Genomic DNA, 27,366 nt, shown 5'->3' on the forward strand with positions numbered 1-27,366 from the left:
GCCTTATCTTTTTGGGATTATCTTTAGGTGTTTCCCTCTAAAAGGGGACGTGCTGGATGCCTTTCCAACATGGGATTGATTTTTCTTTTTGAGTTTGGGAGTGATTCTCTCTTGTGTCCTCTGCTAAAGATGGAAAACATCCTGTTTGAGGCAGTCAGTTTTGTGATGATGTTTGTTGTTAATATCTCTGTGTTGTCTGTAACCCAATTTTTGCCACTTCTTGCTCTGTAACCTTGTGAAAATCTTCCACTTTTTATCCCAGTAGTTTCAGCGCCTTGCTGTCGTTTGCTTGGTTTTATAGATAACTTCATTGAAGCTACAGCTGATAAAATAATTCATCTTTCTTACCACTTTATTACTCCAGGTCTCACTATTAGCAGCTGTTCCTGTGGCCCTCTATCCATTTTTTTCTTTCACTGTTCCATCCAGACACCTCAGCCAGTATCTGCAGTCTGTACATTCATGAGCTGTCTGCTCAGTCCATCTGAGGATGACCACCTGTATGCTTTTCCTTGTCTGGTGACCATTTCTGTGACTTTTTCTTCTCCCTATTCTGTTCCTTTGTATGTCCAGCCTTTCTCAGACTTGATTATACACCGAGTTCCCTTTTGACATTCTCCTTCCAACAGGTATGAAATGTTACAGAATGGTTACACTAACAGTAGATGCACGTTTGTTATCAACACAGCCTTTTTATGTTAAAAAGCATATTTTCCCTACTTTCCCTTCTTACAGTTAATTATCCTCCTTTATTAAAATGGTTGAAAATGCTCACATCTGATGATGTGAGCAGACTTTAAAAAAGCAAAATTTCATGGCAGCTGAAGCCTTTATTTTTCCCTTTGAAGTGTCCATCATTCCATTTAGCATAAAAATATGCTTGTGTTTCCAATAATTCTTATTTTTTTAACAAATAATTTGTAAAATTTAAACCATATATTCAGCTATAGCCATTCTTAGAATGTGAATGTTTATGTGTTTGAGAAATGCCATGCTGTAAACTTTTTTACTTTATAATATCTGAAGCATGGAGAGAAATGAAATGGTTTATGTGACTCAGAGTCAAATTTGGTGTAGAAAATTTGATTTTTTTTCCCACATTACAGAAGAAGAATCAACCTTTGCCATTACAAAATGTGCTTCTGTTCACAATTTTGTGTACTCTTTCTTGGTATTTCTGCTGTTAGCAATAATGGTATGTCAGCTGCTTCAGTCTTTCACTGTCCTGTTACCTCATTTTGCTTCTGTCCAGTTTCACTTTGTTTTTAAGGCGTTTCATCTTTGTGTCCAAATTCATCAGAGCCACTGTTCTGTCCCTTCATGGGGGTGCATTTTCAGCTCATGTGTCTGCACCCTTATGTTTGAATTTCCATGCCTACTTACACTCCTTATCTAAAAAAGGCTGATGAATGGTTATTGTGTTTCTCCTGATACTCCTGTGAGATCAGAGCCTCTTCTCTGCCTTTACTGACATCTGGGGCTGGCTTGTCCTGTCTGTGAATTTGGTTTATGGTGTTAAAGGCTTCATTTCTTTTTAACATTGTGTGTAATTTCACAAGTATTACAAAAACAAGACTTCCAAACAGTTTGGATAAGTATTAATTTTGGTTTCCCAAAGGCATTACTGCTGAAATATTAGTTTTTTAAGGAAAACTTAGAAATGTTTCAGACCTTTTCTGTTTGTACTTGAAAATGTACAAATTGAAATATATAATGCTGAAGAATCCAAATACATTTTTGTGCTACAGATCAGTTTAAATATTCATATTGGAGGAAAATTGACATGGTGCTGTGGTCCAGATGATGGTAAACTGATGTGATAAGTGTCTGACATTTTTGTGTGTCACAAGAAACTTGAAAACAAGGAGAACCCCCTTTCTCTGGATAGATAGGATTAGACACCCAAATATTAAGGACTGTATTAATAGTCACTAAAATATTTTGCATGGTGGTTCTAAGCATAAAGATCACAGAGAGTTGTGCAGACATGTTTCATATATTGCATACTTGAAATTAGTTATTTGGCAAGGCATTGTTCACTTTGTAATTAATTATAAATTTATTCCAATGAACTCTTGTAATTTTGCGAGACTATTAATTAAAAGACAAACCACAGAGTTATGACATCAGTGTTTTTGGCCAGACTGAAGGGAAAACCAGATATTTATCTGCTTCTGTGGCTGACTCTTCTGAACCTGGTGTAAGCTAAAGAAATTCAGATTTGTGATTTTCCCTGGCAGCGTCTGCATTGATGCTACCAGTGTAAGGTCAGCAGTTTAACCAGTGTTCCTGGTTCAGGCTCCCTCTCATTTCTGGATTGTGACCAAAGCAATGTGCAAGAGCTGTGTAAGGAGAGCTCAGACAGGACACTGTAGTTCATTCCTCTTTCAGCCAGCTGTATCTCTCAACTTTTACTGTTTCCAGATAATACAATTGCTAAACTCTTTGAAGGTCCAGGCTAGTCTTCAGCTTAACTTAGATTTATTTGTTGCACATCGTGGTTTACTTATTAATGGTAGGTTTTAGCATTATTACCCTTAATGAGGTATATTGCTGTATCCCCTAGGATTGTGCTCAAGGTGTGTTGGATGTTAGGAGCTCTCTTCCATTTCTCTCTGGATATGAGATGTAGTCTTGCTCTTTGCTGCTGTGCTTGTGAATTTTTCTGCCATTTTCTGTCACTTTTTCAGAGTGCTGATGAGGACACCTTTTGGTGTTTTCATCACCACAAAGGTGATGACTTCTCCCAAAGTACCTTTCATACAAGGAAAGGTGATTTTTTTTGACATTTTATAAATATGAGAAAATTAGGTATGAACAGGTTGTTTCTCAGGGCATGAGTTGTGTTGCTCTTCCCTGTTCTCCTGAAGGCTGTTAAGTGTTCCTGGTATCATTTCTGTGGAATTTGCTTTGTAAAATAATCTCTGCTTTTACATACTTGAGTAGTACTGTTAATCCTTGTCCAGTCTGTGGCACAAAGGAGCCATGCCTACTGTCTGGTAGTGATCCTAGTGGTTTTCAGGTGTTAAAGGTATTCATTTCAGCTGCATCTGGAAGAATAAGTGGCACTTTACTACCATTGGAGACACGTGGGTGAAGCCTTTGAAGGTGATCTGTGTAATGTGAAATGAGTCAGGACTACTATTGTATTGTTCAAATGCATCTCCAGTTCTGGAATCATCTTACAGAATACACCACAATATGAAACATGAGCTAAATGTATCAATAATGATCACCTGAGAGCTCTGTTGCCTCTTCATGTAAATACCTTTTCTGTACTGCTATGAACATGATCTTGAGATGTGGCCTTAAGTCTTTTTTATACCATGGCATTGAAAAACATCAGCTGTGCTTGTAATCCCCTTTGAAGGAATATGGAATTTTGAAATTCATAATTATGCAGATACATTTGGAGACTTCTAAAAGTCTCCTTGGTTTGCTGGCAATAATAAAGTCTTAAGTTCTTAAGAGTATTGAGAGGCGAGCAAGGTGTAAAATAATTTTTTGCTGTTGTCACTGTGGCTTTTCTTCAACTTCTTTTCTTCAGCTTCACAGTGGCATTGGTTATGTTTCAGTTCTCAACCTGGATGGTTTTTTCCTTGTACTGAATGACTCTGGGTGATGACATTCACATGTATTACCACTTCATTTTAGCCAGTTCTTGGAGTTCTGTATTAGCCCAGGTCAGGTGTTGCTCTTTTTTGATACTAAGATAGTGCTGCAACTCAGGAAATATTTTGGAGTACTTTGTAAAGCAAAAATAGCAAAAGAATTTCTTAAAAACCATTTAGTTTCCAAATAAGAGAGACTCTTACCTTCTTGTAAGAGATAAGATCTCTTCTTGTCTTGGAAGCTTGCAAGGGCAAGAATAATAAAATGGAGAAAAATAAAATGTTCATTAATTAATTCTTCCAAAGAAGTGGTAGTTGCTGCTAAATTAGTTTCAATTTACTGAGATGTTTTTAATCTACTAAGGTGGATCTCCATTAGTAGAAAAAATTTTTCTATTCTTTCATGTTCATGGGCTTTTATTTACCTACCTTGCAATGATACTATGTGTGGATTAATGTTAGTGGAATACTCAGCACTTCAGCACCTTGATTTAGAAGTTCATAGAGGTACTTTAAAAATAAAGAATAAAACCTCCATGATCTTTTCATCCCTGGTTAACCTGTGACCTCCATCGTTTCAGGCTGAGAAAAATATTTTCATTGGTACATCCCAAAGTTCTGAGTATGCTGGTCTTGCTGTTCTGTAGATGGAGAATGGGGGAAGCATTTGGGGCTTTAAGCTAAATATTGACAAATCCAAATCAGGCAGTGGAGTGCTTAAGGCAGGAGGAGCCCTCAGTGCTGAATTCTAGCTCTGTCTCTGCTTTGTGGGGGCGTGGAGAGCACAGCTGCTGTCCCTCCCCCAGGAGACAAGGGAAGGGAGGCCCCAGGGCATTTATCTAAAGTTTGTGCTCTACAGATTTAGTGTGGTGAAGTAAATATGGGGAAGACACTGCTGAAATCGATATAGATGAGTTTTGCTGGTGCAATGTTCAAATGTACTTTGAGGTAAAGAAGGAAGAGACAGGACCTGGAGGTTTTGTGGGCTTTGGTGTCATTTGTTTTTTGAGGAATACTGATGTTTAATTTCTGTGCCTGTCTATACATTAAATGTGATTATAAAAACCAAACATTTAAAATTCTTGAACTATCTTGTCATTTCCTACTAACCTTTCCTGTTGCTTCTAAAAAGTAGAAATAATGTCTTCACAGCTGAGGCATTCTGTTTGTGTATCAGTGTGCTGCCAGTCATGGACCCAAGGAGGTTATCAGCTTTCAGTATGTGTTTTATATAAGTCTGTTGCAAGATTAAAAAGGTTGACTTTAAAACATACTTTCATTGTGAGAGTCATCAATATTTGTGGAAAGGAGGTGTTTTACAGGCTTAAAATTACTTTTAAAAGTGTCTATAAACAGACATAATTATACTTTGTTTCCTCCACAGGCATTTGTAAAGGATGTGCATGAAGATTCAATAACAGTTTCATTTGAAAACAAGTAAGTGTATTGCTGGTGTTGTACCTGTAAATGACAGAGTATCAACCTTGCATTTGATTGACCTAAATATGGCTTAGTGCAGAGTAGTGTATATTAGATACACTAAACTTGCTGCTGGCATGTTTTACAGTTATATTTAGTATCTACTGTTTTGTGATATTTCTGTATAAATGCTTTTAATGATTTAAATACTTTCAAGTGCAAAACCATAGTAACATGGGTTTTACTGGGAAGATAATCATGTTGTCACTGAATTTACCTGATGACAATCCATGTTTGAGTAAGTCAGCAGTTGTACTATTACTGACTCTTTCACGTGTGAATGTCTTGCCTTGGTTTTAGAAGATTCCATTATTACAAAATTTGTTCTATAGATAAATGGTGAATACCAATTTTCTGATCTAGAAACTAAAATTATCCAGTCTCCATTAAAGAAACTGAAAATGAAAACGGTATTCAGACTGGATCCTGATCAAATTTTCATTACCTGTAGTAGAACCAAAGAAAAAGAAGATACAGACCTCTTTTGAAGGAAGTGTCCAAATATGTTATGGAATGTTTTTTTATCTGTGTTTCTAATGTTGGGGTTAAAAACCATCCCTGTAAATAGAGGAAGGGCTTCTACTAGAAGATTCAAAAGACTGCAGGGGGGCATCAGGGTTTCATTTAAGATGCTTAGTGGTCATTTAGATGTGAATTTTTTTCTTATTACGTATACATTGGATCACATTACCTTTAATGCATATATGCACAAAAGCTCCACTGAATTTGAAACTGTAAAATTATTGGATTAAAAATGTTTGACTTTGTTTACAAAGAAGATGAAAATATTTAGAGCATTCACTGTGATTTTTGTTTGCAGCTGGCAACCAGAGAGACAAATCCCATTCCATGATGTGAGGTTCCCACCACCTGCAGGCTATAATAAAGACATAAATGAAAGCGATGAAGTAGAGGTGTGTATGCTCCATTAACAGCTCTTGTCTTGAGAAGTGAGAGAACTTGCTGTGAGAAATGTCAGCCAAGCCACTGGAAGGTTTGCTTCCATGTTAGGTGATGTCACCTCCTTTGATTCCAAGTACTGCAGAAAGCACAGTGTCAGGCACATCTCCAAACCCAGAGTTTGACAGTAATAAACCATGCAAATTCCGTGTACCACAAAAGGCCATGTACAATTCCATGTACCATGAGTTACAAATATGCTGATTTATAGACATGATCAATGTTACATTGATTACAGATCAGTCCTTTTTAGGACATTTAATTCAGAAATATGAATGAACTGTGGTTATTAAGCCGTAAGGTAATAATGTCTCTGTTACCAAAGCTTCAAGCTGAATCATAATTTGCATTATATGTGTGTGTACATGAAAACATAGAAATATATGTGTATATGTAAATACTTACGTGTATATGCAAAGAGATTGACTTTAAACAGCATATTTCTAAAACCTTATTTTATAAAATTGTGACATTTATTTTCATAATTAATTTAAAGAAAGAGGACTTGCAAGATTTGCATTCTGCTTGCATGCTCTATAGACTTTTAATTTGAAAAATAAGAAAATGGCAAAACTTCTGTAATACAGGTGTGGCTGATAGCATATATGTGCTAAAGAAGTGTAGATAGGTAACCTCCCTCTCACCCACTGGTAGGACTTCATCAGACCTACACACAATTAGTAATACTATTGATTAAATATTAACAGATGTAAAAGTCTGAATTATCTCTCTTTTAACTGCATGCAAGACTGAGGCAGCTACTGCAGTAGATTGTGCACTGTATTATTTATTATTATTTGTCCATACAATCTTGCTGGTACATGCTTTCTGTGTTGTGCTCAGAGACTTTTTGTACTAAGATGTTTTGCTGGGTTTTGTTCCTATGGAGTTCCTGATCATATTAGTGTCAGCTTTTGTGATGTCTTTTAAGGATATAATGTATGTATTTTGTTCAGGTTTATTCCAGGGCAAATGAAAAAGAACCCTGCTGTTGGTGGTTGGCTAAAGTGAGAATGATAAAGGGTGAGGTAGGAGTATGCATATATACATATATATATTTATTATATTGACTTATACTTTTTTCTTTCTTTTCTCTTTATATATTGATGTACACTATGGTTTGAACTAATCTCTATTCATTTTTTTAAGAGTTTCTTGATTAGGACAATTGCAATTACCATTAACCTCAACCTGAGAAGTCAAATTTGACTTGTACAGTTAACAAAAGTACCTTTTCCTTAATAGTGTAATGCTCACTCATGTCATAAAATATGTGGCTTGGATGATTTTATTATTTTTATATCAGTTCTACGTAATAGAATATGCAGCCTGTGATGCTACATACAACGAAATTGTCACAATTGAGCGTTTGAGATCTGTGAACCCCAATAAACCCGCAACAAAAGATACTTTTCATAAAATCAAACTGGCAGTACCTGAAGATTTAAGGCAAATGTAAGTACAAGCGTTTCTTTATAACTTGTTTCAGAATGTGGGTAACTACTTAAGCCTGAGACAAGAAGAATAATAATGTTTTTTACCACTCTAAATTAACTTATTGCAATGTAAAAATGTAAAAAATACAAATATTCATGTGGTCATACTTCAGAAATAGAAACGATGATTTTTTGAATTGTGGTTTATTCCTGGAGGAAGAAACACTTTCTTCAAAATTTTAAGGTTTGTGTGATACAGATTAAGATTTTCACTCTTAGCACTGTTCACTAGTCTGCACAGGTTAATCTGAATCCATTCTTGGTCAGTTTTTGTTATTTCATGATGGCTCTGGGAATAGTTGAACAATAATGAAACCTCCCAGAGTATGATACAAAGCCAGCTAACTTTCTCCTAGGCCGTGGACCTGTTGTTGTTATATAGTTACAGCTCTAAAAGTCACAATAATACTGACTCCCCTTGTTTACCTTCAGGTCACTTTCTGCTTTCCTTAAGATGTATGTTATTGTCTCAGTGTGGGATGAGTTATAAATTCAGGTTAGACTAAAACTTCCTGAAGTTAGTGTTACAGCATACACAAGTAGACACAGGAAACCTGGAGAAGCCAAGCACAGCATGAGATGAGCATATGGTCCTTAGAGTGCTGCAGGGGTTAAAATGAAATCACACATTTTAATGGTTCATGATGTGTTTGAAATCTTGAACTTGCTGATCATAGTGATTATAGTTTTTAATGTAGTTTTGTCTAACTTGTCATTCCACAGATTTACATACAGAAAATTTCTGAAATATTTCTAATCCTACTCATGTGAAAGCAAATGAAAAAAAATTAGTAAAATAAATTATAACAGAATAGAATAAAATAACACCTGCTTTGAAAGGGAGAGCTTGCAAATCTTTATTTACATTCTTTGTATTAAGGAATTAATCTTTTTGACTGTTAACCATAAATGCAGTGGTTACTATTTTTAACTTTGTTACATTTTTATTCCTAGGTGTGCCAAAGAATCTGCACATAAGGACTTCAAAAAGGCAGTTGGAGCTTTTTCTGTAACATATGATTCTGAAAACCACCAGCTTATTATTTTGGTAAGTACAAATGTTTTACTGGAGCATTGGCAGTGGTTTGTTTCACGAGTCTGTGTGTAAAGCACTGTTGTGTTTATTACCCATGCAGTCAATCAACGACGTGACCACGAAGCGAGCCAACATGCTCATTGATATGCACTTTCGGAGTCTGCGCACCAAGCTATCCCTGATACTGAGAAATGAAGAAGCCAGCAAACAGCTGGAGGTATGTTGGTTGTCTTCCCTGAAGTAATTTGAGTGAAACAGATAATAAAAAAATCCCTGATGTGTTTCTTAGCTGGTGGGACTTGCATTGAGGTGAAAGTATTGATGTATTGATAATAATCTGGGTGGTAAAAAAGGCAGGTGGAAGTGTCATCCAACAAAGATCTTTACAGTTACAAGGCCTGTTCTTTCAAAGACTCATTTTATCAGCAGGATTTTGTGGGGGATTGAATACAGCTATGTAAATACACATACATGTGTATTTCTTTCATATTTTGAAGCATAAAATAGCCATCATTGCACAAATAATGCCACATATTTGGTAGCTTTAAAAATAGATGGGAGTGAATATGTTATGATCCTGATAGGACTAGAACTGGATCTAGCAAAATAATACAGTGAAAATGAGATGAAGGGGGTGAAAACTGATGCTGGTAGAATGTATGAAGGGATAGGTTTGTCTATAGATAAAATGTTAGGAAATAATCTTACAGCAGATACAGCTTCTGATACTCCTGTGACTGGTGAGTGGGTGTTGACTGGCAAGAAGCTTGAGTCATCCTTGTCCATGGGTAAAAGAAAAAAAAAAGAAAAGAAAAAGAGTAGGCAAGGAAATAAGGGTTTTTTTATACACCAGGATTAACATTTCTTCATGGTTTTTCTCCTATCTACAAATTAGAAAAAATAGCAATATTTATGAAAACTTTTTAGATTCGCTGTCAAGAATCAGAGGTGCCACTTAAACTCCTGTAACTCAGTTTGACACAGGTGTATACCAGCAGTGTTTCTGCAGAGCCAGGTTTCATTCCCCCTTCCCAGGGGTTCCATCTGTTTGAAGTGGGATGTCATGTTCAGCCCTTGTGTGTCCAGTGGGCATACTCACTTTTACAAGAACTTCTCACTTCTGTTCTTCCCTCTTTTATATCTTGATTTCTGTGTTTGAGAGCTGAAATCTAGGTTTGTTTGGGTTTTCATTTTTCTCAAGATGAGGGATGGACCAGTTTCTTCTCACTGGTGTTCCTTACTGAGCACCCCATTGTAGCTCTTCAGTAATCATTCTTCTTTATCCTCCAGAACTGACAGTTGTGTGGGCAGTTTACCTCTTGAAGTGCAAAGTATTATTTTGGAGGTGGGAAGAACAACAGCCTCTTTAGAGCTAATTCTCTTTACATGCCCCCACAAATGCATGCACTAACAACTGTTGTCATTGATTCCTTTCCCAAACTAATCTTGGATTCTTCTTGTCATTGTAGCACTGAGTCTTTTTGCTGCTGTGAAAGTCTCAAACTTGATTTGGTTCTCACTGGAAAACCATTGTTGAACTTCAGTTTCTACCTAAGTACTTAAATAAAGGTTGTGAGATAAATATATACAGTTAAAATTTGTGTGACAGAAGTTGGCTGCTATTTTTCATTTTGGCATTTGTGTTTCTTGTAGTTAGAGTAAATATAAAATCAGTTTCATCCAAAGTTGAAAGCAAGAGCTTCAGATAATAAAAATCATACTCATGATTATTGTTGAGACACTGACATACCAACAGACTGCACATGTTCATCTGCAGAAAAAATATTTAGTGAACACTTTGGCCTTTACTGCATTACTAATAGCAGCTCACTGTTTTCATCAAGTAAACCTTTTTATGTGTCTCATAGTCACTGAACTTTCAAAGTCTGCCCCTTCTTTTCTTCCAGCAGTTTTACCTATTTTGTTTCCTGAGTCATTATCGCTAGACCAGCTTCTTTTGTTCAGTGGAGTTTTTTTCTTCCTATTTGTTGCACCTTCTTTTTTGCATATTATCTTCTTGACTTGCATGGCTCTACTTCTCAAACATGGCTTTTAGAGCATCAAGTGGGTCTCATTTTGCTGACATTAAACTGCTAATTTGAAGTGTGCTTATGTATGTCTTGACAGTAGTTACAGCTTCAATTGCAATGCAGAAACATGGACAGGATTATATCTCTTGGCTTTTATCTTGTTTCTTCCTTGCAAAACACTCCTTCCTTAATAGTTTATCACAGTTGGAAATTCTCTGTCTTCCCACAATGCATTAAACAATTGTTGCTTTCCTGTGTTCTGTTATGCTCACGCTTGTGAGTGCTCAGTATGACCCTTCTGTCTGGGTAGATGTGTGATTCCTGGCTGAAATTCTGAACATATTTGTTCTCTGAATTCAAACACTTTTTGTGTTGTCATGCATAGGCACAGATTCTTCATTTTTTTAAAGTGCAGTAGATATCCACAGCTGCTCTGTTTTATATATAATTGTGTCAGTCATTGAGTTATTACAGTTTCACCCACCTGTTGAAATTGGTGCAGTTTTTTTCTTGGAGATTGTAAGGTTTGCTTTAATAATCACCAGAGTTACTGTTTCACTACCTTATGAGTGCTGTCTTCCCTAGTAACACCTGATAGCTGTAGCTATTAAAGGGTAATTCAGAATGGAGGTGTCAACACAGCTAGAGGCCAGCCTTATGTTAACATTTAAAACATTTCTGAAGGAGACTTCTTGGTGGTTTTGAAGCTAAAATAAGAGCAGTAAAGGGATTGAGTAAATAAAAAGTAGGCTAAGCATCTGATTGAATAATAGGCTTGAAATTTATGTTGATTTCTCTCTCCAGTGTGCTGGAGAGACAATCAAAGGGAGCTGACATGAGATTTTTCTTCAGAGTTCTAGGCAACTTGCATCCCGGTTCCATGAACAGTTTGTAGTACGTGAGGACCTAATGGGTTTGGCCATTGGCACTCATGGTGCTAATATTCAGCAAGCCAGAAAAGTCCCTGGAGTGACTGCCATTGATCTTGATGAAGATACTTGTACATTCCATATTTATGGAGAGGTGAGTTCCCTTCTCTATCGTTTCCAAAAATACCTGAAGGAAACAAGCGAACAAAAACCTTGGGGAAATGTATCTTGTTTCTTACACTTCTTTCTATTGTAGGATCAAGATGCTGTGAAAAAGGCAAGAAGTTACCTGGAATTTGCTGAAGATGTCATACAAGTCCCAAGGAATTTAGTAGGTAAGTCATTTCTGGAGGCTGCCTGTGTGGAAGTAAGGAAAAATGCCTTCTGAGAACTGCACTGAACTGGAAGCAATGTGCTGATGCTCAAGTACAAGGTAGAATGATTTCTGGATTGAGCTGGAGAATTATTTACTTCCCCCAAATAAGTCCAGACAGTAGTTCAGCTACAGAAAAGATGAATCTGCAGTCTCCTATTTTCCAAGTATATTTTGAATAATTTCTTTGACTTATATTTGTCTTTTTTTTCCCCTGTCCTTTTAGAGATGTTTAGAAGCAGCACTGTGAGATGAACTAGGTATCAGTGATGAAGAAAATTTAAAACACTTCCATTGCCAATCAATTAAAAATGTCTTAAAAACGCATGCAGCCCTTGTATATGTGGAGAAGTATTTTAATAATCTTTTGATGCTACAAAGCAAAATAAAAATTCATTATTTCATTCAGTAGATTAGAAAAGAGCAGAGAAGACATTTTATGGTAAAACATAGCCCTGAAAGCAAATGCTTTAATAGGTTGTCAGGGAGTGTATGAAAGCTGGTGTTGAAGCAGTGTGAAATTCTGCAGCAGGACAAGTCCTAAGGAATGTGGCAGCTCAGCTCTGGAATTGATTAAAAACAGTTTTCCCTTCTTTATTCCCCCCTGTTTTTACTGGTGATAAGTGAAAATGATAAGCTGCCGTCATTATTTTAATGTGAGGTCTTAAAGTCTGTTTCTCTTTAGAACTTAGCAATTATATTTTTTGGCAGGTTTTCATTTCTACTCTTCTTGACAAGGATCCTTTAGAATATAACTTTGGCTGAACCCTATATTATGTCTGAAATAAGCTATGTTGAATAATTTGGCATTTAAAATTCCTAGTAATTTGCTTTAAAAATGCAGAAGGCTTTTTTAGATAGATATATATATATACTGATACTTTTTCATCTAAAGAAAATGCAAACAAACCACCTTTTTCTATTTAATTCTATTTTTAAAAATTCAAACTGAAAAAAATCCAAACAAAGAAGAAACCCACCCAAGATGTTATTTATTTTTTAAAGTCTGTATGGACATTTTTATTTGAAAATATTTGTGTGTGTTGCCAAATCCTCACAAAAGCTTGGATTGGAGTAACTGATGTAAGTTGTGGAGGTTTTGAGTGATTTATTTTTTAAATCATTACCAAGGCTTTTTTAAATTTATTAGTAAGGTGCTGTTCCATTTGCCAGTAATATATAATGAAATAAAGTATTCAGATAAAGTACTCAGAAATAGTTTTTGACAATCAAAACAGCTTTTGTCATTGAGGAGGAACTTACTGGGTATATTTTGTCATGTTTTCTGCAAATATTCATGTCAGAAAAGTTGAAACACAAAAATGAAACTTTATTTAGCTTTGAATGATAGGAGCAATAGGAGTCTCTTGTAACTAAAAGTGGTATTTAAATTCTTCTTTATGGATTAATTGTATCAGTCAAACAGTAGCTGTTATGCACTTGGGGTTTTTACCTCTAATTTAGTGATGTGCCAATGAAAAACGATCATGTCTTAAGACATGTTCAACAGTTTGTTAAATAAAAATACTTTTTTTGTTTCATCCAGAAAACATGTTTGACATTACTCTTTAAAGCTTTTCTTGAAAGCTGTGATTGAAGGATGTGTCTTCCCTCATCACAGCCCAAGCAGCTTCGTTTTCCTGCCGGTTTGCAGCATGTTGTTTTGCTGAGATGGGAGAGAGCTAAATTTTCATTTTCCTTGTCACACAGTAGAATGTCTCCTTCAGAAGATACATGTCTGCATTACTGGCATTGGAGTATAATTTATTTCCATTTTTATCCTGGACTTTTTAGTGAATTATAAACTACTGGCAAAAATGTCTGAAAACCTCAGTTTTAGAGAATTTTACATCAGCCTCAGACCGTATCTTTGGTAGTGTTTGATCAACTAAGATTTTGTAAATGAACTAAGTTTTGCTTACACAAGGAGTAGTTCCAGCAGATGTTAAGGCACTGTAAAATGATTTTTGTTTGTTTTGGTTGGCTATTTTAAATGCAAACAGAAATATTTGTAATTTTTGAAGTTATTTTAAACCTACCAAAGCAAAGCCAAGTAAGCATTCAAGGTATCAAGTATTTCTGTAATCAATATGTTTTATAAGTTACCACCACAAGCTTATGTGAACATTTTAGTTTGTGGCTTATTAGCTAAATCTTTGTTGTAGAGGATCAAGTTCTTGCACTGGCACTTAAATAGTCTTGTCTAATTAGAGTATAGCAATACTCTCAGGTTGAATGTTCTTTATGTTCTTTCTGTAGGAAAAGTAATAGGAAAAAATGGAAAACTGATTCAGGAGATAGTGGACAAATCTGGCGTTGTAAGAGTGAGAATTGAGGCTGAAAATGATAAAAATATTCCACAAGAAGAGGTATGTTTTCAGTTAATTTTTCTAATTGGTTATATTCTACCCAATTATCAAGTAATTTCTTCCTTGTATCTTTGTATTGGTAAGATAAGTGATTAATGTGTTTTCTCATGGATTCTATCTTTTTCTATTAATGCTGAGGAATAAAAATTTGGAGTATAATTTTTTATATAAATTTGGCTTCTCTGTTTTAGAAAAAAGCTTTGTGGAATTTATTGGTGGTGCATCTTTTTAGAGATTTCATGTGGTTCCTGTTGGAAGCAATGACATTTCCCAGCATGTGCTATAAATCCATATATATGAAACTTACTGATTTCATTCATTAATCTTCTTTGAGTTTGATTTCTTAGCTTTTTACCTGGTTTAATTTTTCATTGCAATTTTTTCTGTTGAAATGAAAAACTTGTGCCTTATGTTAAATCTCTGCTTTTAAAAAATACTACCTAGGTTCACAAGAGCCTGTAAATTATAACCTGAAGAAAAAACAAGCATGAACACTTTGAAAGCCCAGGTTTGCACAGGAGGGCTGGCAGCCTTGCAAAGTGCCTGAATGAAGTCTCAAACATTGTCATTTGAGGCACTTCTGTGTGGGGCTGCATTGAGGGGCAAGGTTGTGGTTTGCAAAAAATCTTACAGCATGAAGGTCTTGACATCTCAATGCAAAAAGACTCCCTGCAGTTCCAGGTGTGAAATGTGCTTAAAGAAAACTGAACTGCCTTTCATTTACCTCAGAATCCAAATATGTACCAGCTAAGAACCTTTGCACTTTGGATAAGCTATGAAATGTGGTTTCTTATATTCTTGCTTGAGTAGTTATTTCCTCTGCTGTTTTATCGCTGTAGGACTTAGTGGAAATCCACAATCCAATTTCCATCTTTGTATACAGAGTGGCTAGGCAATTAACTAAGGGCTTTTTTTACTATTCTACTAGTTTTACATCTGTCTGAAAAGGTAAATGGTCAATATTTAGACTTAAAGGTTTCACTGGTCAGTCGTATTTAATTTCTAAAGAAAAATTCCTGCAGCATAAAGTGGAATTAGTTTAATAAGCAAGAGGGTGCTGCTATTGCTGCAGGCTAGAGAATCACAGAAGGGTTAAAGAGCCAGGACTCATGGCTGCAGAGAGTATGTCTGGCTTTATTTTTTTAATTCTGACTTGAAAAAGCTGATTTGCTTACATTTTTCTATCCAAAATGCAGCTTTGAAGGATTATCTTGAAAGGTCTTTTTTACCTGTCAAGCTCTGCATTCATACTTCTGTTTTACCTGTAATGACATTACTAACACTGGCATTGCTTGCGCTGCTTCATGTGTTAGTTGTGTCATCTCAGAAACCTGAGATCAGACTTGAACAGGTAAGAGTTGGTACTTGTAAATTGAATGCAGCTTTATTTCAACTATAAAATCCAAATAATCTTTCCATATGTAAATTTGGATATTGCAGCCCTTCTTCTTGTAGTAGAACAGTAGTTCAATTACATTTTAATACAGCACTTGGTTCTTTTTATGTGACTGAAATGTTAGAATACTGCCTATTAGTCTGAAGTGCAGTTTTATACATCCCATTATTTTATAACAGGCTATCTTCAGGCTTTTCATATTTTAAAATGAGATAGGTACTGTTTGTTACAGTAATGTATATTACTTTTATCTCTGTATTTAGTATGCACGTGCAGGCTGCTCAGTTTCCCCCACTGCACCCAAGTTGAACATAGGTTCTTCTGCTTTGAAGACAAAAATAAGGTTCAATAAATAAGCACTTTGCTGCTTTTGTATGGCTGAAATTGCTTGACATGGTTACCAGCTCATATTCTTAATAGCTGGCATTGTTATACCTTGAATGCACTGCCAGAAGCAACAGAAGCAGTTTCCTTAAATGCCCTCTTAAATCATTTGTCTTGTCATCATTTAATAATTGATACTGTGAGCTAGTTAGTGCCAGTTTAGTAGAAATTTCACTGCTCTTTATCAGGTTGTATAAAATATTTATGAAACTTAAAATACCCCAGATAATAAAACATTTCAGTCAACAATGCCTGTGGCTAAAGAATTTTTAATGCTTATGAAAGTCAGTGTTAATGTTGAGGTGCCTTAGGACTAGAGGACTGTGTATATATTATTTTTCCTGGTTACTTAATGTAGATGTGTAAGGTCTAATGTAAGGGGTTTGCCTGTAAAAGAAAGGGATGGGGGAAGAAAACCAAACACAACCCTAAAAGGGGAGACAAATTATAGACTGGCCACTCCTGGGCAATCTCAGCATAGTGTGCTTTTAATTTTTAAGACATTAGTGTCTTACATGATTTCACTTCTGCAGCCAACCTTCCTTTGGAATGCAATTCTGTAAAGGGTGTGTGTACAGTGAAAATTAAAGGCTTCTGTAGAGGTAATGATGAGATAGCAGAACAATCTTTGAGATAATCAGCAGGTGTGCCAGGCTCTGCTCTGCAGTGCCATGGGCTTCAGCAGCTGAGTGTTGGAGATGCTCAGCTTAACCTCTGCAGTCCACAGTGAAGCTTTTCCTGCCCAGGTGCTGCAGCTGCTGGAACAGTCAGGTTCACTTCTTGGGCACCTCTGAAATGCTGCAGGGACCTGGCTGAGTGTCAGAAGTTTTGGTGTAGAAATTGTCCTTCTATTGCTAAGGTTTACTTTGTTTTCCACACTCAGTGGAACCTTTTAGACAGTTTTTGTTTTCACCTGCTTTGGCTACCTAAGTTAATCTTTAGGTATTTTGTCTCTCAGTGTCATAATTCCAGACTTTAGAATTTCCAGATTTATATTTTCCATGTGTTTATTGAATCACTTCACATGCTTGAAAGGTAGAAGAACTGTAAGTTAGAAATCATCACCTGAAGTACTAACTCTTCCTTGAATATTTTTTGGCGCTTTTTTTTACAGCTGTACAGATCTTCAAGAAGGATCAGGTTTTGTTTTGTGACAGAATGTTAATTTGATTTACTTTTTTAAAAGATCAAAGGTAGACCAAAAGGAGCTGTTGTGAGAGAATGGATGCAGTCCGCAAAGGTGGTATTAGCTTGAAGGGGGAAAACATAGTGTTCTAAATTGACTCTTTTTCACTTGTTCAGAAAAATAAATATTGACATTGTGATGCAAATGATGTAAATCTGCCTATTGAAAAAAACTCTTTGCATAAAGGGAATTAGAGTACATGGTGCAGTCAATATCAGAATTAAAATGGACTGTTGTCTCACTTTTTCATTTTTGCTTATTCATGGTGTAAGAATTGTTTTCAGGTTTTACAGTAGTTTGAATTCATTACCTAATTCAGGATTCAATACCTTATCAATAACCAAAGCCTATTGTTTCTGTGTTTTAGGGCATGGTACCATTTGTGTTTGTAGGAACCAAGGATAGCATCACTAATGCAACTGTTCTTCTGGATTATCATCTTAATTATTTAAAGGTGAGGATAATGATGCTGCTTTACCACTGATTTTTTTTCTATCAATACTTAGGGTGGTAACAGTGTGATGATGATAAACTGTTCAGATCCTGAGACTGTTGAACAATTAGTATTATAAAAGGTTTTCTGTCTGAAAATGAAATGTTTTTAAAAGAATAATTTATCTGAAGAATGGGATGACAACATCTTTCAGGATGCACATTACAGAAGAGTAAGAAAATAAAAAAATCTGTCAAAATGTGCTGCCAGCTTTATATATGAGAGAGTAGTCAGTCCTTCATGCAGCTGCAGAGCAAACGTCCTTCCATGCAGAATCTTGTACAGAGTGGATATTTGTTTTAATGCAAAAATGCTAAACTACTTTTTCTGTAATGAATTGACATTTCATACCTGAGTATGTTTTGTAGGCAACTCAGCTTTATATGTTGTGTTTGCCTCTTGGCTCCATAACTTCCTCAGTAGTCTGTGATGAGTGGTCTGTTGTATAGGGAGCAAAAAATATCCCATATTGTTGTTTATAGTTACTTTTGCCTGTGGTGGTTGTTGCCAGGTGCCCAATGGCAGGGCCAGATGTAACAAGAGGGACAGCTTTGAGTTCATTTAATTAAATAAACTCTTGCATCTGTTTTGAAGCCTTCAGATCATTCATGGTTTATGTCCAGTCAGTGCAGTAGCCATCAGTGAATGTTTTAGAATGCTAAAATTTCTATACATTGTTAAACTTTTCAATACAGGTAATCAGAGAAGTCAGGAGAAGAAACAACTTTTGTTTTCTTACCAACTCAGTCACTTTTACCTTTTAACTCTGCTTTTGTCAGTGTTTTGGAGCAGAGGTACAGCAGTTCTGCAGGTGTCACAAGACAGAGGCAGAGAAGAACCAGATGAAAACTAATACTAAAAATCAAGTTCATTTCTTGGATTCTTGCTATGCTTTGAAAAGATATTTCTGGTTTAAACTTCTTTGGCTGCCTAAAGTGCATACTTGCACGTGAGTCAGTACTTGAATGTGCACTGACATGGTAGTGGGAAGTGTTTAATAAATAGCTCAGCAGTTTTGTTTTAAATTGATCAGTTCATCATGAGCTATGGTCACTTTGTCTTTGTGCTCTTAAACCTTCCTGAACCAAAGGTCACAAGTAAGTGTTCATCAGTCTGTGATAACTACTGGATAGATTCTTCCCATCCTATTAAACATAAACATAAAAGGAAATGTTGTTATCTTATTGGCCTGTTGCCTTATGATTCAGAATAATGTCCTCCAGTTCACTGACAAGTGGGACAGACCTGTTCCTCTAAGATTTTCATGTTTTTTATGCCTCCAGGCAAAGATTATTAAGGAAACTTTTTGTAAAAGATGCAGTACATTTGATGCTGATGCACTATTATGTATCAGCTCAGAGTCATGGTTTTCTTGGTCTGTTAAAAGAAGAAAGCAGACTTGGCTGGAATGACTGTAGTGAATTTTCAGGATCTTGAGAGGACTGACTTAGACCAGGATTCACAGCCTCAGACTGCAGGAAGGTGGACTTTGGCCTGTTCAGGGATCTGCTTGGAAGAATCCCATAGGATACATTCCTGGAAGGAAAACAGGTTTGGAAGAGCAGCTCTTAAAGCATCACCTCTGAGCTCAAGAATAGTCCATCTTGATATGCAGGTGTTCACACAAAAGTAACAGTAGGGTTGCAGGGATCAGCAAGAAACCTGTGACTAAATTAATATAGGAAAACCAAGGATACCAGGAGTAAAGTCAGGACAGGTGAATCAGATGGACACAATTTGTGTGGGCAGGGATGAGTTTGGAAAGCTGAAGTCCGTCAGGAGTTGAATATGGCAAGAGGTGTGAAGGGGAACAGGAGGAGCTGCTGCAGAGATATTGGCAGCAAAAGGAATACCAAAGAAAATACAGGCCTGCTGCTGGATGGAGATGGGAACTTGCTCATAAACAGGAAGGATGAGATGCTGAATGTCATCGTCAGTTTTGGGTTTTTTTTTTATTTATAAGTTTCATCCTAAGGAACATCAGCCCCTAATACCAATGGGAGAGTCAGGAGCAAGAAGTCTTACTTAGTCTTCCTAAAGGAAGGTTGAGTTAGGGAATATCTTAAGGGGGAGAGAAGAGCCATACACCAAGTCACTGATGGAGTGCATTCCTGAGTACCAGAGCATCTTAGCAAAGTCCTGGCTGGGCTAGGTGACCTGCAGAGAATGCAGTGTCAGAATGAAACTTCTATCAATAGATTCCTCCCTAATTAAAGAAAAAGGAGATCGCCACTCTGATGTGAGCTAGATAATATCTGAAACTAGCAAAGGTACTTCATGAATATGTGTTGCTGTATCTCTTTTTACCCAGTTGTATATGGGAAGGGTGCTGTGTGCTGATGCTTCTGTGTCTGAGTTACAGCACTTTTCTCTCTATGCTTTTATGCTTCCTCATACTGTTCATTATCATTGTGTAGGGTTTAACAGCAGAGTGCCTTTTAAGGAACAATACTGTTACATCAGAATTGTTTAATAACTGTTATGTGCAGCAGTGTAAAGAGCTTGTGTTCTGATCTGAATGCTTTTTCTTGATACAAACCTAAACTTGTAAACTGTGCCACTGTAAGAATTGTGTTGGTAGCACATGGATTTGAACACTTGAAAGCCTTTCTGTTAGACAAGTGATTCTCAAAGCTGATTTACTGTTTGAGTATTAATCAGTTGTAATATTTCAGTGGTTTTTCTCTCTGAGACCCGTGTGTGTGCACATGCAGATGGTTACATAGTGGTGGTCCATGACTTGCTGGTTGTGTTTGCACAGGAGGTGGACCAGCTGCGTTTGGAACGATTGCAGATTGATGAGCAACTGCGCCAGATCGGAGCCACTTCGCGGCCCCCCTCGAACCGCCCGGACAAGGACAAAGGGTACATGACGGACGACGGGCCCGGCCTCGGCCGCGGCAGCCGCCCCTACCGGAACCGCGGCCACAGCCGGCGTGGGCCAGGCTATGCTTCAGGTAGGTGCCTCCAGGGACACCTGCACTGCTCAGGGAGGCCTCCTGCTTTTGTGACTGCTTGGAAAAGACTGGACTTAGAGCTGTTTACAATGCAGTTACTATTGAGTGTTAATATTTGAAGATGATACAGAGCTTTATGCTGTAGGAAAGTACTTCCAAGTGTAGTGCTTTCCTGTAATCTACACTGATTTCCATGCAGTTCCTGCTTCTTACAGCATGCTTCTGTCTCCTACATTATGGAGCATAACTAGTTATTCCCTAACTCCTTAGGGCAAGGATTGTTGTTTTATCTATATTTTGAACAATTCCTGACCATTAAGTCTCAGTTTTCATTTAAGCCTGTGAGTCTATCCTAATATAAATATTTATAGGTGAAAGTACTGTGTAGCTCAATTTACAGGAAAGCTATTTTCTTCTTAATAAATTGAACTTTTATGTTTTAATAGAAGACCATACTCACCAAAATAATGTGTTACTCTTTGAAACCTTGGATAATTCATTAATGAATAGTTTTCCAGATCGTGCTTCTTCAGAGCAATCTATTACTTCATTATCCATAGTGTAGGTCAGCTGGTGTTTGTCCTGACTGAAAGGCCTGTAGTGTGAACTTTGTATGAAAATCATAGCTTACGTTCTGCATATACAAAATTAATGTTTTTGTGATGTTTACTATTTTTAGAAGATGTGAACTCACTTTGCAAATAATATGGGTTATGGGGGGGAAAAATGGGGAAAGGACCAGCTTTTGTCAATAAAGGTGATCTGTTAATTGGAAAAATTGCAATGGCCATTTATTTGAATTGATACATTTCTAGCATTTTGACTTTGTTCTCTTCTTTTGTAGTCTGTTTACAGGCTGTTTCATGATGGAATTTTTTTCTTTTCATAGATGAATTGCAGTGGTGAGAGGAGACAGGACAGGTTACATTCACAACTTTCAGTTGTAGAAATACAAAGGAGTCTAGTCTATTACACTTATGTCTTATTAGACGTCTATTTACATTTTGTAGTATATTCAGTAATCTATTGATATACTGATAACACCAATTTTAAGCATGTGACACACTTAATTATTTAGCCTTAAACACACAACTAATTTTTATTAGTCGGTCTTGAATTTTGAAGAAGTAATATATATTGTGTACCTTTCTGTATTATGTATGTTATAGAGGCAAAAACATCCCAAAATTGTCCATTAACAAAAAAGAAAGAAAGAATTTAAATATATACATTTTGCATTCTACTATAGTAATTCCATGCTAAGCTACACTGGCGTGTTTGGATTTTTTTCATCCTCTTGATAGGAACTAATTCTGAAGCATCAAATGCTTCTGAAACAGAGTCTGATCACAGAGACGAGCTGAGCGATTGGTCGGCGGCCCCGGCGGAGGAGGAGCGGGACAATTACCTGCGCCGGGGGGACGGGCGGAGGCGCGGCGGCGGCGCCCGAGGCCAGGGCGGGCGGGGCCGCGGAGGATTCAAAGGTAAAGCAGAGACTCCCTTTGGAAGCGGCTGTCAGTGAGCGAATCCTAAAGCAAACTCCCTTCTGCCGGCTGCTCCTTTCCTCATCCTCCAACTCCCCATCTGCTGGCCTCTCCTGACTTTGTCAGTCTTTTAAATGGAGTGTTTTGTTTCAGATGTGTCGAGCATTGAGCAGAGTGGTATAATTCTTTTTGACCTGCTTTATTTTTGGGGGGGTTTTCGCTATATTTGTTTTCCTAAAATGCCTCTTGGCTCAAGTTTGTCTATCACACATGGACATCAAGGAATCAAATTCTAGTTTGTCTGTAGATACAGAAAAATCTTTTAAAATCTGTTTTACTCATTCAGCTGTCCATATTCACATCTTCTTATATTTGATTTTCTTGGAACAGGATAACATTGTAATTTAGGTGTTCAATGGAATGGACCAGGCAAAAGTAACATGGGAGAACTTGAAAATGCTAAATATACATACAAGAACATATGATGTTCCATTATATTTATTGGTTAAAATACTTTATTCTGCAGCTCTGCTTATTTCTTGATTTTTTTTTTTCAAAATATGGGTGCTGCATAATAAAGACAGTAATGTATAATTTAGGAAGCTTATAAGCCATTAAAAAATGAGAAGGCATTAAGCACTGCTGATTGTGTACCTCTCTTCTGTGGTTAATCATTTTGAGAAGTGTTCTTTTTCCAGTCACTAGTCAGTGTTTTTTAAACTGTGGTGATTTAAAACACTGAGGTTTTGTCTGCATCATCACCTGAGAACATTTTCTTTAGTGATTCCTGGCCCATAGTTTAAGAGCTGTTAAATGTTAGTAATAATACTTGTTCATGAGCCAGAAAATTCTGAATTGCCTCCTGTGCTTGTGTAAAATTTAAGTGGCAGAAGATGATGTCTGTGTTGAACAGCTTGGTGGATGAATTCTCCTTCCAGGCAATGACGAACAGTCGCGAACAGACAACCGTCAGCGCAACTCAAGAGAGGCGAAAGGGAGGACAGCGGATGGGTCTCTTGAGGTAACCCTGCTCATGTGGGAAATCTGTACTCTTAAAATTGCATTGTGTCCTATAGTAACAGAGTCTTCTGTTGTGCATTGTGAGTGATACTGTAGCCTTGTGATTCCATATTCTTTGACTCCCTAATCACATCTACAAAAGTTGTGTTACAAAACTATGCAGATGCTCAGGACTCTAAATATATCAAGCTGTGTAAAGATGCAATTTTGTAATGCTGTTGAGCTCTGTCTATGAAAAACTGATGACAAGTCCCAAGGATGTACTAACCAGTTTGATTTCAGTCTCTGTTCTTACTAGTGCTTTGGTTTTAGCTTTTATTTCTTGCTGTGTTGTGTGTTTTTGTCTATTTTCTATGTACCTGAGGGATGAAAATCCTTAACATATATAAAGAGTGTGTGTTGTAGCCAGAATCCTCACAGTAAGAAAGATTAAACTTCAGAAACAACCTTCACTACTAAATCAAACATTTGTAATTGAAGGCTATTCAGTCTAGAAAGTAAGTTTCATATTCACATCAAGAAACTTTTCAAGTAACAGGTTTGAAATATCTTGTAACCTTTAAATATTTTTAAGCTTTTTATAAAGATATTTCCACATTTTTTCAAATGCTTTGTTTCATAAAGTTATCAAGCTGATACCTTATGTATATATGTTAAGTTTCCCCACATGGAAACTGTCCTTGCTGTAAGTGGTAGCTTGCAAACCTTCCACCATCTCTTACTGTATAGGATGAGTTAAGTTGGGAGGAAGAAACACAGAGCAGCTGCAAGCTGCTGCCTCTGTGTGGTGGTACCAGGAGTCAGGGTTCCGAAGGGACATCAGGGTGACTCTTGGCTTGGTTTTTGGAAAACCTGGTTAAGAAAGGGACAAAACTGAATAAGTGACCAGCACTTAAGTTTTTGAAATGGGAGTGCTGAACTTAAAGGTGTAGTAATTGAATAGGCATATGAAATGCAAGTAATTGACTTTGCAAAACAAAAAATAAATAATGGCCGTGTGAGTTTTATAATTAATTAGTAATTACCTTACAAAGTTTGAAGTAGGCAGTGAGAAAATGTGGTGCTGAAAAAAAATACATAAGGCACTTAAATCATGGGGGCTTTTATCTATTGCCACAAGATTTGGATGCAGTAACATGTTACAAGAAAATAAGGACTTGCATGTTGTTCAGATATGGCTGAGCAAGTTGCAAAATCATGTTACATGTAAAGGAATAAGCATTTGCCTCCTTTGCAAGCATAAAAATACGCTTTCAACATGCTCTCTTGAAATTTTTTATGACCACTTAAAAAGACTGCAGAAGTTTTTTGGGTGTATTAAATTGATCTTTTTTTTTCAGATTCAAAAAGGTCTGAGTAGAATCTGAGATTCAGAGATGCTGCTATGAAATGACTCTGTGTCATTTGGGGGCTTTTTGCATATAAAGAGTAGGAAGTCAAATTACTAGGAGTTGAAATAATGTTTCAAGGATCCATTGGATATTAATTCAACTCTTTTGTGCACAAACAAACTGGAATTTTTTCTCTTAGCTCCAAATGCTAGGTAGATGGCAGAGGATTTTTTGGCTCACAGGTATGTGGCATTTTTTGAACAGAAAAGAATTTTCACCCTCCCCTGCAGCTGGATACATTTAACAAAGCCATGAGGGGCTGGCACTATTTGCTGCTCCGAGAGCGCCCAGGGGTGGAGGAAAGGAGGAGAATGCTTTGTATAACTGTGAATTGTTCCAGATCAGAACTGACTGCAATAATGAAAGGAGTGTCCACACTCAAACCTTACAGAATACCTCGAGCGAAGGCAGCCGGCTGCGCACGGGCAAGGAGCGGAACCCCAAGAAGGAGAAGACGGACAGCGCGGACGCTCAGCAGCCGCTGGTCAACGGAGTCCCCTAAACTGCATAACTCTGAAGTCATACTTCCTATACTGTTTCAGTAATTCCTATTCCATGTTAGAGAAACTTGTTAGGCCAAAGACAAAATAGTAGGCAAGATGGCGCAGGGCATGAAATGAACATATGTTCTCTGTTAGCCTTTTTTAACATCAACAGTATGCAGTTGTTTTCAGAATAAGAAGTTATTCAAATATTTGCATAAAAATACCTGAACTTCTGAAAATCGCTTCCAAGTACATATTGCAGTTCAAAAGATGAAAGATTCTTTTTTGTTTGTTTTAAAAATACTGAGCTGTGCATTGGTAAACTTTCTGTTCAGTTGTACCATTTTAACACATCGGGTCAAATTCACTGCTCAATTTCAATTTTCAGAATAAATAGTGTTTGCAGTAATCAAATTGGCTTCTGTTTTCAATCTAACTTACCAGTTCTTCATGAAATGCTATGTCGTTTTATGTCCTGTGTCAGTTCACATTCTGGTCCACCTTTTTCAATATTTTGGTGGACCCTGAAATCTGTGTGATGTAACAATTGTCATTTTCATTAGCAAAAAAGTTGTATGATCTGTGCCTTTTTTATATCTTGGCAGGTAGGAATATTATATTTGGATGCAGAAATCAGGGAAGATGAGTTGGTAACACTAAATGTAAAATATATGTAGCAATCCTTGTCAGACGTTAGTACTTTATAGACAAGTGCATGCTTTCCATAATTTTTTCCTTACATAAACATTCAGTTAGGCAGTTATAAGAATAGGAAATTTATTTTGCACTGAAGATTTGGCAAATAGTGTTATTGAAAAAGGGGTGTAATTTTTTTCTTTGTAGGCAGTACAGAAGCTTTTTTTTTAAAAAAGAAAAACTAAAAAAAAAAATCTTTCCATTGTGGAAAACTAAAAAACTCATTGTTACTGAGGGAACAAGTGTAACATGTTCACAAGCTAGTAATGGGTGCCTGCTGTTTGGCCAGATGACCAGCCTAAAGCATTGATGGTTTTCATCCTCCCAAACTTTTTGAATTGCTTATTTTAATTTGGGGGCTATTTCAGGAGAGGTAAGAAGAAAGTCACGACATTATGCCCTGGCAACTACAGATACAGTAGTTGAAATATTGAAGGTAAAATAAAAGTTCTTCATATTTTGAGCTGCAGGGTCCTAATTACCAGCCAATATGAAGGTGTCACAGAATTTGATGCAAAGTACAGCTGTACACCAGGGAAGGGTGGGAAGTGGTGGGAGGAGCTGTGCTTTCTTTCATTTCTGATCACACGTTAAACTTACTGGGCACAACTGCATAGAGACCTTCATTTTAGTCCATTTTTGTTCAGATTACTCCAGAAGGAGAGCCACTGTTTATGTACAGAATTGTACAAACTTGACCTTGCCTCTGATGTATTTTGTGAGTTTTGTTTCTTTGCTTTCTTCATTCTTTTTTTTCCTTGCATACAGGTGAGCATACTAAAACTGGCAACGAACTGCACATGATTTAACAAATATAAAAATGTCTTAAAAAGTATTGCCAAACATTAATGTTGATTTCTAGTTATTTATTTTGGGAATGTATAGTATTTGAAAACAGAAATTGGTACCTTGCACACATCATCTGTAAGCTGTTTGGTTTAAAATACTGTAGATAATTAACCAAGGTAGACTGACCTTGTAATGTAACTGCTCTTGGGCAATATTCTCTGTACATATTAGCTACAACAGATTGGATTTTATGTTGACATTTGTTTGGTTATAGTGCAATATATTTTGTATGCAAGCAGTTTCAATAAAGTTTGATCTTCCTCTGCTAACTGATGTTGATGCAATCCTTATGAATGATTGCTTTAAAAAATCTCAACTGACAAAAAGTAGGAAGTATTTCTTTGTTTAGACTTTAACTGTAGCCATTGTTTATTTACACATTTTAGAAAAATCTCAGATACTACCAGATTTCAAAAATACAGCACAAAATGCTCAAGACACAGTCTCCTCATGGAATGGTACAGTACCTGTTGAGTGGTCACACTTCATGCACTCATTTCTCACATTGAGTGGTTGAGTTCACTAAGGTGCTAACCCAGGTAACTGTGAAATTCCTAAACCACAGTCTGACTAATTGGCTGCATTCCATTTCCACGTGGGTTTTGGGGTTATGACCTTTTTCAGTATTTGTGTACTTCACATACATCCCTTTCAGTTCATATTCCAGTGATTTTAAATGTTATTAAATTTCAACAAATTAACCTGTGAATCTAAATGTACACATTTATTTTGAAAAGTCATGTTGTTACAAAACTTGAAAGTGCAACAATTGTCTGATGCTTGAGTTCAGGTCCGTCCTATT

At 36.7% G+C, this 27,366-nt stretch overlaps 1 protein-coding gene across 4 annotated transcripts in view; it reads left to right on the top strand.

The window, feature by feature from the left end:
* FMR1 (fragile X messenger ribonucleoprotein 1) overlaps positions 1 to 26,833 on the top strand; it is a 30,093-nt gene extending 3,260 nt beyond the window's left edge. The window contains exons 2-16 of one of the 4 annotated variants that reach the window (XM_063170494.1): positions 574 to 629; positions 4,996 to 5,048; positions 5,911 to 6,004; positions 7,007 to 7,078; positions 7,357 to 7,505; positions 8,501 to 8,594; positions 8,683 to 8,799; positions 11,465 to 11,635; positions 11,738 to 11,816; positions 14,114 to 14,223; positions 17,557 to 17,643; positions 20,444 to 20,639; positions 21,944 to 22,123; positions 23,062 to 23,144; positions 24,875 to 26,833. In XM_063170494.1, coding sequence (XP_063026564.1) covers positions 7,064 to 7,078; positions 7,357 to 7,505; positions 8,501 to 8,594; positions 8,683 to 8,799; positions 11,465 to 11,635; positions 11,738 to 11,816; positions 14,114 to 14,223; positions 17,557 to 17,643; positions 20,444 to 20,639; positions 21,944 to 22,123; positions 23,062 to 23,144; positions 24,875 to 25,036 — 1,443 coding nt within the window. In that variant the 5' untranslated portion in view covers positions 574 to 629; positions 4,996 to 5,048; positions 5,911 to 6,004; positions 7,007 to 7,063 and the 3' untranslated portion in view covers positions 25,037 to 26,833. The remainder of the gene's footprint in view (positions 1 to 573; positions 630 to 4,995; positions 5,049 to 5,910; positions 6,005 to 7,006; positions 7,079 to 7,356; positions 7,506 to 8,500; positions 8,595 to 8,682; positions 8,800 to 11,464; positions 11,636 to 11,737; positions 11,817 to 14,113; positions 14,224 to 17,556; positions 17,644 to 20,443; positions 20,640 to 21,943; positions 22,124 to 23,061; positions 23,145 to 24,874) is intronic. The other 3 variants (XM_063170491.1, XM_063170492.1, XM_063170493.1) reach the window with 3 other exon arrangements.
* Positions 26,834 to 27,366: the final 533 nt, after the last annotated feature.

Source organism: Melospiza melodia, chromosome 16, assembly GCF_035770615.1.
Source record: "Melospiza melodia melodia isolate bMelMel2 chromosome 16, bMelMel2.pri, whole genome shotgun sequence".
NCBI classification, from domain to species: Eukaryota; Metazoa; Chordata; class Aves; order Passeriformes; family Passerellidae; genus Melospiza; species Melospiza melodia.